The sequence below is a fragment of the Elaeis guineensis genome, chromosome 2, assembly GCF_000442705.2.
Source record: "Elaeis guineensis isolate ETL-2024a chromosome 2, EG11, whole genome shotgun sequence".
NCBI lineage: Eukaryota > Viridiplantae > Streptophyta > Magnoliopsida > Arecales > Arecaceae > Elaeis > Elaeis guineensis.
In genome coordinates, this window is record NC_025994.2 from 89,839,244 (window position 1) to 89,849,872 (window position 10,629).

The 10,629-nt window shown below is 36.2% G+C and overlaps 1 protein-coding gene across 1 annotated transcript; it reads left to right on the forward strand.

Annotated features, from left to right (window-relative positions):
* The first annotated feature begins 3,928 nt into the window (after positions 1–3,928).
* On the forward strand, positions 3,929–8,632 carry LOC109505985 (subtilisin-like protease SBT4.3). Its single transcript, XM_019851199.2, has 10 exons — positions 3,929–4,030; positions 5,222–5,313; positions 5,522–5,613; positions 5,815–6,052; positions 6,178–6,685; positions 6,816–6,874; positions 7,098–7,307; positions 7,411–7,522; positions 7,688–7,901; positions 8,094–8,632. Exons 1-10 carry the CDS (start codon positions 3,929–3,931, stop codon positions 8,630–8,632), a joined length of 2,166 nt encoding a protein of 721 aa, XP_019706758.2.
* The last annotated feature ends 1,997 nt before the right edge of the window (positions 8,633–10,629 follow it).

Consider the following 10,629-nt stretch of genomic DNA (forward strand, 5'->3'; position numbering starts at 1 on the left):
AAAAATATGGTCATAGCTCATGGTTGACGAAAAAAATTTAAGAACGAAAGAAATTAAAATCTGGAAAAAAATTTGAATTTTCAAAAAAGAAATGAAATCGGCATGAATTATGTTGCATAATTGAAATTGATTTCGAATTGATGAACTCTATATACTTATTTTCTATAAATGATTATTTACTTAAATACCTGATGAAATCTGTTTAGAAGTGATCATTGCTTACTGGGCTGTCTAGCTCATTACCTTTTATTTTACTGTTTTTACAGATGTTGAGGAATTAAGATGATACAAGATATGAATGGAAGAGTGATCAGAAGCAGAATCTCTATACTTTTATTTTCGGTTGAAAGTCTTATTGAATTTGATGTAAGGACTATGAATCATTGTTGAATTTATTGAGACATTAAAGAGAAAATTTAGGTCGTTATATTTTGGATTTAAATTATTGTCTAATTATTCCGCTGTTGTTTTAGGATAGTATGATAAGATGCCTTGCATGCTTATGGGAAGAGTTTTCTATGAGTACGCGGCGGTTGCCATGACCCTCGATTCAAAATCTCGAGTCGGGGGCGTGACATCTTCTATCATTATATGATATATCATTATATGATATAAATACTTATACTTTTTTTGGTAATGAAAGTCCTCAGGTAGTTCTGCCAATCTTTGAAGTGACTCCTCGAGTCCATGAGTGAAAAAATTATAACTTCCTTTTACTGTGAACTGTTTGCTTCTGCACTATTTCCATTCTACTTCATCTATTCTATAGGTGAGTTCTGTGCCATCAAGAAGAAGTTTTAGCACCCAAAGTTCTTCCATGCCCCTTGAGTTCATAGGCGAAATAAAATTGGTGCTAGCCTCTATTTCTCGAAAAAAATCTACCACTATTTCATGAGGTTTTTTGGAGATAAGGAACAATAATGGAAAGATGTTTTTCAGTGGTTCATCTAAAATCCAAACATCATTCCAAAAAGCAATTTACATTCCACTTTTCACTTTAAAAGCTACACTGTCGAAAAACAACTCTTTGACTTTTAAGATACTTTCCCAAACCTGCGATGATCTTTTGTGGTCATTTTCTGCATATTATTTTGGAGATCCATTTCTCAAGTGCAAGTTTTGAATGAGGACATTCCATGATCTGTTATTTTCCTTAAATATTCTCCACCACCACTTCATTAGCAAACTTTTGTTGAATATCTTAAGTTAATGACTCCAGGCTTTCCAAGTCTGTTGGCCGACACATGTGTGCCCAGTTAACCAGATAATACCCATTCCCACATGATTTGCTTCCCCTCTATAGGAATCTCTTCCTCTTTTTTTTCCTATTCTTTTGATTGCTTTAGAAGGAATGCTCAATGCAGACATCTAGTATGTTGGTATTGTCCCTATTATAACATTTATCAGCATTAATTTGCCTACAATTGTCAAGGCTTTACTCTTCCAACCCGCCAATTGTTTGTCAATCTTTTTCTCTAAGAAACTCCAATCGGCTACTCGAAGCTTTTTCCAATGTAGTGGATAACCTAGGTATTTTGTTGGAAGATTAATCATTTTGCAGCCCATTAAATTTGCATAACCTTTCTTTGCTACCTGTTGTAAGCCAATCCCTACCAATTGACTTTTTTCAAAATTAATTTTGAGACCAGATGCCAATTCATACAAGTATAATATGAACTTGAGATGGTCAGCAACTTCTTTTTTTGCTTTACAGAAAATAATCATATTGTTATTAACTGGAGGTAGAGGTTTTTACCTATTTCAGATGATCCTATTCTCTTTATCATGTTGTTTTCCATTGCCAAAACCAACAAACAGTTTAAAATATCCACCACTAATAAGAAAAGTATAGGTGAGATTGGATTACCCTGCTTCAATCATCTCTTTGGTTTGCACTAGTTAGAAGGGTCCCCATCTACTATTATTGCAGGTTTGCTGGTTGATAGAATTTTTTCAATCCAATTGCACCATATTTGACCAAATCCCCTTGCCTTGAGTAATGGAAAAAGAAAACTTCAATCAACATTGTCCAAAGCCTTTTCGAAATCGAGCTTTAGAAGAAGGCCTTTCGATTTTGATCTTTTGCAAAAGTTTAGGATTTCTGATGCATAAAGGTAGCTATCTCCAATTTGTCTTTTTTTTTTTTATGAATGCTGTTTGTGATTGACAACTATGTTCATCCATGTATTTTGATAATCTTTTGTTTAAAATCTTGGATAGTATCTTCATAACCCCTTTTACGAGGCAAAAATGGGTCTGTTATTCTTAACAGATAAATTTTCTTGTTTCTTTGGAATTAGGGAGATGAATGAGTAGTTTTGTTTCTCTAAATTCACTGCGTTGGAATATATACTTTTAAACGAACCACAAATGTCTTTCTTAATCGTGGACCAATAATGCTGATAGAAGATAGCAAGAAACCTTCCAGACCTGGTGCCTTATCCTTCATTAGGCAAAAAATTGCATCCTTTATCTCCTCTCCTGTAAATGGATCTTCAAGGTTTGATAAATCTATTTGGCTTTATGAAAATATTCTGCTCCAGTCCACTATGACATCACTATGAGGGCTTAGTCCAAGTAAGCTCGAGAAATATGTGACAAAAGCCTCTTTGATCTAGGGCTGGGCACAGGTCGGGTTCATTCGGATTGAGAGAAAAATTTCATTCGACCAAACCCAATTGGATTGAAAAAAATTCAACCCGATGTCGATCATTTACCATGTATAAACTATTTGAAATAGAAGTAAACGGTTTGTAGCAGGATGGGATAGGTTGTGTCAGTTTGGACTTTAATATTGATCCAATATTGATTTTAAGCCTAATGTTGGCCCATTTAAGTTTATTTATTTTTTATATTAATTTAATACAAAAGTCTAAATATTATAAGTTACAAATTTTAGACTTATTTTTATATCTGTACAAAATAAAATAGAAAAAAGAAAAAATTTACTCATCTGAAAGTAACTACTCGGGGTGGCAGAAGGGAGAGGGGTGATGAGGTGTTTTTTAGAATAAAGTATTGAAGTCTAAACAATGCCGTCTTAAAATGAAAATGAATTTGTAAAATTCTACATTGGTCAGATTCGGTTTCATGCGGGTTAAAAATGTAGGAACCGAATCAACCATAAATAACCGATTTTTTTACAAATCCCAACCCGATTCTATCTGATTTATATCTTTCAACCGACCGAAACCGATATTTATTGGGTCGGATTGGATGAGTTTCTTCGGATTTTGGTTATTTGCCCAGCCCTACTTTGATCTGATGCTCATCTTCAATACTTTTTCCTTCTCTTCCTTGCTCTCGCTTAATTACGGCAAAATTTGGTATATTTCTATCGCCTTGAAATAGCCAGTGGACTTTGGATCGGTGCTTCCATAAGACTATCTCTTGGTTTAGGGTCAAGTCCGCCTGCTGTTTGAGCTCTTCTCGAGTTGATCTCATCTGCTCTTGTTGCTCTAAGATATTGCAGTTATGAAAAGAAAGATTTGCTAGCCGGCCATTTTGTTTCCCCTGCCGGTTTGTTACGATGATTTCAAGGAGTGGGAGTTTTGATCTAAACACTCATGGATAAAAAAATTTTCCTCAACATGAAAAAATAATAGCCCAGTTTGCGACGGTGACCCCATGCACCCAACAATGATAATGGGATAAGAAGAAATTATTGGTAACGAACGTTGTTACTTTTTGTTTTTATTGTTAAAGAGTAACTACAAACAAATCTCATAGAAGAATGTTTGTGACAGCACCGGTGCCAGGCTAGCTAGTAAGAACCGGTATCACAATCCCGCATGTCTTGCCGATCTTTACTCCCAAAGACCACCTAACAAAGAGTGATATATATTGTGGTGCAAATTTAGATGTGCATCACTGCGCTGCTTGAGTTCTTGTGCCTCCGGTTTTCTCAGTGTTCACAGATCCTCGCAGTATGGCCCCCAAGAGCTATCCACTATGGCTACTCGTTTCCCTCACTACCATTGTCTTCATCTCTCTGTGTGCATCCTTTGCTGAAGCTAATGAAGAAAGACAGGTTAGAAACATTCTAAGTAAATCTATATAGAAATAGAATCTGGAAAAAATAAATACATATGGATGGATGTCTTCATGCATTTGTTTTTTAGGTAGGTCACCTTGGGAAGCTAATTAGTGCAGCATAAGGTTCCTTTTCTTTCTCACTCTGCATGTAGAATCTCTAGAACTCATAGTACAAAGTTTTGAAAATTAATCAAAACATTATGTTAATTGATAAAAGAGAAAATTAAAATTTTGTAATTTATATTTGGACGAATTCATCAAAGTCTATTGCTGTACTATGAAATTAAGACCTCTGAAGGTTAAATATTCCATCTAGATTATCTGTTCATGTCTATTTTATCTGAAATATGTCTGATCTGAACATAACCAAAATTCCTTCTCTAATGTTTAGCGATGTCTCTCTCAAGAATTCTCACTCTCTCATGATCTCACTGGCATTTAAACTAGAAGAATTAAAAATCAGGTTATTCCAAATATAGATCCTAAATGTATATTTTATTGGTACCTCATCTCACTACAAATATGGATACATCTTCTATTTATCCTTGAAATTTGGATCATAGTCATCTATTAGAATCGCATAAAATAATTCAACTTTTTGACATATATTTGAATTGTTTTCTATCATAAATAAAAAAAATTCAGAAAAAGCAAGTAAATAATTGCTCTAAGTTTAAGTATAGATTTTTTTTTTCTTAATAAATAAAATATTAATTCTCTTTCAATAGAAAGAACAATACATAGTTGGCAGCATAGAGTTTTTTCCCCTCAATAACTGAGCAGGAGATGAAGTGCTTTATTTTTATGAAAATGATACAAGTATTGTCATTTTTTTAAGAAAAACGAGAGCTCAAACCCACCAAATTCCATTGACGAAAAACCAGAGAATACAACTTCCTTTTCGAAACGAGGAGTGCCAATATCAAACACTTACAAATGACATCTTTCTACTGAGCTTGATGTACATTGTTGAGCTTAAGCTGATAGAAAAATGTCAATAACGTATATACCACAAAAGCCCAAGTTGATAGGAAAAGAATCAACAGTACGTCAGGCACAACACTTCTAAGATATAATGTGGAAGGTTCTTTTAATGGACAAGGGATGCAAAACACTGAGCTATAGCCCTCTTTGCAAGTAATTGGTTACTTGATGGCTCTGGGATGAATTGTTCTATTTCATGCAGGTCTATATCGTTTACATGGGTCACCTGCCTTCCGAGGGATACATAACCGAGTCCCACCACCTTAATTTGCTAGATCAAGTGCTTGACGGCAGGTTCTCTCTCTCTCTCTCTCTCTCTCTCTAAATTCATTGTTCTCAGTTGTACTTGGTTAGGTTTCAAGACCTAATGGATTAACTTTAGAGTCGATCAACTGCATGCCCGTGCATGCTATACCCGCGAAGCCCAGAAAGCAAACCATCAATCTAACCATCATCGTTTCTTGCTTGGACTAACATTGATTATTCGGACTTGGTCGTGCAGTTCAGCCAGAGAAAACTTGGTTTATAGCTATAGAAGAAGCTTTAATGGACTTGCAGCTAAGCTCACCAAGCAAGAGAAAGAAAAACTAGCTGGTATGTTCTTCCAAATCATCCTCAAACAAAAATTTGATGCTGTAGTTTTTCTAAATGACATAGAATAGCAATGGATTTGGGAGACTTACGCTGTCACATAATGAAAAATTGTAGGTGGTCCTGTGGCTATGTTTTCTTTATCCATTTTCTAATTATATTGTTTTTATCCCTATTGTTTTATTGTGGTCATAAAATCTGAAGGTATGGAAGGCATAGTATCAGTTTTCCCAAGCAAGAACCTCAAACCCCACACCACAAGATCATGGGATTTCCTACGCTTCCCTGAGACCGTTAGGCGGAACCCAGCATTGGAGAGTGATGTTATAATCGGAATGTTGGATACTGGGATCTGGCCAGAATCTAAATCTTTTAGTGATGAAGGTGTGGGACCACGACCAAGTAAATGGAAGGGAGCTTGCATAAGTTTAAAATGCAACAAGTATGCTCATCTCTCTCTCTTTTTTTTTTTTTTTCCCACCACGCCCTTTATATAGAGCATATATAGCTTTCTTGTTTATTAGTCGCGCTAGTCACCAAGCTAATATGGTTATTGTGTTATGTTAGTAAAATTATCGGAGCACGCTACTACCATAGCTTGAGTGAATCCTCGGACAGTGAAGACTCTGCACGTGATTTTGATGGCCATGGCACCCACACTGCATCCACTGCGGCCGGCCGCAGTGTGCAAAATACAAGCCTATATGGCCTCGCCGGAGGGACCGCCAGAGGTGCAGCGCCATCCGCCAGGATTGCTGTGTACAAAATATGTTGGGAAGTATGCGGAGAACATGACATCTTAGCAGCATTCAACGATGCCGTCGCCGATGGGGTTGACATCATATCCATTTCAGTTGGGAGCTATGCTGCAGAAGACTACTTCAATGACGTAATAGCCATTGGGGCCTTCCATGCAATGAGGAAAGGGATCCTAGTATCAGCCTCCGGAGGTAACAATGGACCGGACCGTGGGACAGTTTCTAACGTTGCACCATGGATGTTGGTTTCAGCGGCTAGCAGCACTGATAGACACATCATAGACAAATTGGTAATGGGAAATCGAAGGACCATTGTGGTAAGTTAGTTCCCTAGGATGAGTTGGATTTCCTAATCTCTAACTTTCTCAATCGATCTTTAGAGTTTAAGGAATGGCGGCATGCATTGCATGCAAGAACTTCACAATATTTCTGTTTGAACATATACAGGGAACTTCTATCAATACTTTTCCTACAGAGAAGAGGTCCTACCCTTTCATATCTGCTGAGTGGTAATGCTGTTAGTTTATCTCTCATCATTATTATTTTGAGTATGAAATAATTGGTTTCCCATTTTATCATTTCATTGAGATGATGAAATGATTACAAAGATATATAAAACGGTTAGGCTAGTTTATCTCTTTATATATCCTCTTCATATATTTTAACAAGCTCAAGAACTTAATTTCCGTCATCAGCTTTTGTTTTCATATTCCCATTGGTGTCCTGCAGGACATGTTATAACTTGACGCAAGACATGGTGAAAGGGAAAATAGTTTTCTGTGGAACCAGTGCTGATGTATCAGGTCCTTTTCTCGCTGGCGCTGAGGGAGTAGTTATGCTAGGTACTGATATCGATTTCGCATTCTCGTACCCTCTTCCAGCCCTGACTGTGAGCAGTTCCGAGCGCAGTAGTCTGATTGAGTACATCAACAAGACCAGGTAAGCTCAGCTTCCAAAGTTCTGCCAAGTTTTAAGAACCATATGTATCTGCAGTTCCAGGAGCCCATCACTGATAGATTCCTTCGAAATGAGCTTGGAACAGGAATCCTGTGGCTAATATACATAAAAGTGAAGCCGTCTTCGATTCTACTGCTCCTGTTATTGCTTCGTTCTCATCGAGAGGGCCAAATATAATCACACCTGATATTTTGAAGGTAAAACATTTCCTCAAATTCTCTATCCCTTGTAGCTCGGGCATGGCTTAGACGTGGACCATTGTCTCAGGGAGCCAGAATTGGCTCAAGGACGTGAGTTTGTCCCACGTAATTAGATTGAACTATCCGGCTGTGTTTTACTAACAATGACGAAATACTTGGCAGCCTGATATTAGTGCACCAGGAATTAACATCTTGGCCGGCTGGTCTCCGGAAGCCTCCATGTCAGAATATGACAATGACACACGATCGGTTATGTACAACATCGTATCAGGAACTTCCATGGCCTGCCCTCATGTTACTGGCGCTGCTGCTTACGTGAAGTCATTTCACCCGAAGTGGTCTCCTGCAGCCATCATGTCTGCTCTTGTCACGACTGGTATTCCCCTAATGCACAGATCTTGGTCGGTAAAGTTGGCATAATTAAATTGATTACCAACTTTCAAATATTCTATGGCACACAATTACCTCTATCCATTACCAACAAGCAAGCCCCCTCACATATTCATATGCTGATATTAATTAATGAACGAGTTTGGTGGGGTAACTTCTGCTTTGATTTGTAATGCAGCTTCTCCGATGAACCTTTCGCTCCATCAGGATGCTGAACTGGCCTATGGAGCTGGCCAAGTCAACCCAAGAAAGGCAGTTAATCCTGGTCTGGTGTATGATGCTACTGCACAGGACTATATTAAAATGTTATGTGACCAAGGTTACAATGTATCCATGATTAGACGCATAAGTGGAGAAAAGAGCAGCTGTTCCAAGAGCAAGAAGGGAAGTGCAAGGGGTCTAAACTACCCTACCATGGCTTTGTTTGTTAAATTGGACAAGCCCTTCATAGGAAAGTTCTTGAGAACCGTCACCAATGTTGGCAAAGAGGACTCCAAATACACAGCAAGAATTAGCTCAGATCCCAAACTAAAGGTCACTGTAGAACCCAACCAATTATCATTTAGAAAATTGCACGAGAATCAAAAGTTTGTCGTGACTGTTTCTGGGCGACTGCATGGGATGAATTCCCTTGCATCTGCTTCAGTTATATGGTCTGATGGCAAGCACAGCGTGAGGAGCCCTATAATTGTGCACACAAAGAACAAAGAGCAATAATTCTGCTATCAAAATGTTTTATATGGAGAATTTGTCTTTTCTAGCATTTGTTAGAACTTGAGTTACTCAGAAAAAAAAAAAAAAAAAGGGAAAAAACATTAATTTGCTGGAACATTCGAATTGTTTGCACATTCTTTGATCATCTTCTTCTTTCAGTTATTTGCAGTACCAAAGATTTTTATTATATATTATGCTTCTTATAATTCATACACTGTGCAGTGGAACTTGGAATTGTTGTCGTAAATTTTTGACCCATAAAAGTAGACACCTTAAGTCAAGGATCCGCCTCATGAATTTGTCTTTCTTATCATTCCAGTCAAAGGTTGTGACGTCTAGCTTGAAATTTTGATCCTTATGTTTCTATGTCCGGTCGAATTGTCCCTTGCTATTTCGAAGTAAACATTGCCTCGTGTGGTTTTGTTGTTCTGCCGCTTTACATTGCATATGCACTTCAATAGAGATTTATTGTCAAATTTCAATTCAATTAAAATTTTATTTTTAGTTGCTCATTAATTTTAATAATTTTAGGATTCTATTCCTAGTGTTACTCTATTATTTCTTACTAAATTTTGACAGAGATTTTTTATTTTAAGTTAAGATAGGAGTCAAGCTCCCACCCACATAGTGCTTTATTTAAAACATATTGCTTTATTTAAAAAAAACCTTTGGTGTCTCATTTGTATGAAAAAAGTATACACAAAAAAGTAGAGGAAGAGAGAGTTAGAGGTGTCCTCTTTAGTGGCACTACAAGAAAATAAGTTATTAGCTATGAAAAATTTTCGTCGCTAATAAGCCAAATTCATCGCTAATAATAATTAATGATGAAAATTTCGTCGCTACAATTTCGTCGTAAAAAATACCGTCGTTGATAATATTTCACGATGAAAAGACTATTTTCGTTGTAAATAACATTAATTTGCGACAAAAATTTTAGTCGTAAAAAATAAAAAATAAAAAAACTTATTCGTAAAAAAAATAATTAACAACAAAAATAACAGTCGCTAATAATAATTAATAGCGACAAAAATATATTCATCGCTATTATTTACTTTTAGCAACGAAAATGTTTCGTCATAAAAAATTTTATTTAATAAAAAATAATAATTGAAAAATTTTAGCGACTAATATTTACATCATAAATAAATATTTTTTTGATGAAACTTTACGTCGCTAATAAGTATTTGTGATGAAAATTTTTCATCACTGTAAATTATATATTTTTTAAAAAATTAAATCATTTTGATAAATTTTTTGTAACGAATATTTCGTCGGTAATAATTCCATCACTAATTATTTTTTTTAAATTTTAGATATATTTTTTTAAGTTATATGAATAATATTTTTTATAAATTAAAAAATTTGAATAAAAAATTTGCACAATAAAATGATAAATAAATTTTATTATTTTATTATATCAAATTAAAATTACAAGAGCTTAAAAAAAAATACATCAAAGAACCGTCACATATCGGCATGTGGAGAACGGGGTGGGGATGGGGAATGCTCGACGAAGCTCGGACCGATGATGGAGCTCGGACCGACCTACTGCTGTCTCAGCATCTAGATCGTCTGCTCTATCTGTGCCATCCGATCCATCATCTGGATCTAAAACTACTGATATTGATCAATGCATTCAGTCAGCTTCTGCTCAGCTTACTATCGATCCTCGACAGCCTGCCTCTGCACCTCCATCAATCAAGCCTGGCACGTAGAATGGATCTCAGTCCTAGATGATCGTGAAGATGAAGGAGTAGTGATCTCATATCTTAGACCCCTAACATAGTAGGGTCTCGTACGGAGCACCTGATCACAGATCTCATCATTTGTAGGTGCGGTCAAGCCCTCAGGGGTAGGCTGGGATCTCATATCGGTCATACGATCCTGAAAATAAAAATTAGAGTTATTTTAATTTTTTAATAAAAATTAAATTATAAATAAAAAATTAATTGAAAAAATTTACAAAGAGCTCCTCGCTCCCCGTCGTCCACTCTCCCGAC

What these genes read in the sequence shown, in the direction of transcription:
- LOC109505985 (XM_019851199.2), top strand. Translation starts at nt 3,929, where the DNA reads ATGGCCCCCAAGAGCTATCCACTATGGCTACTCGTTTCCCTCACTACC. An exon ending in AAGCTAATGAAGAAAGACAG is followed by an intron (nt 4,031 to 5,221) that starts GTTAGAAACATT and finishes TATTTCATGCAG; the next exon opens with GTCTATATCGTTTACATGGG. An exon ending in TCACACCTGATATTTTGAAG is followed by an intron (nt 7,523 to 7,687) that starts GTAAAACATTTC and finishes AATACTTGGCAG; the next exon opens with CCTGATATTAGTGCACCAGG.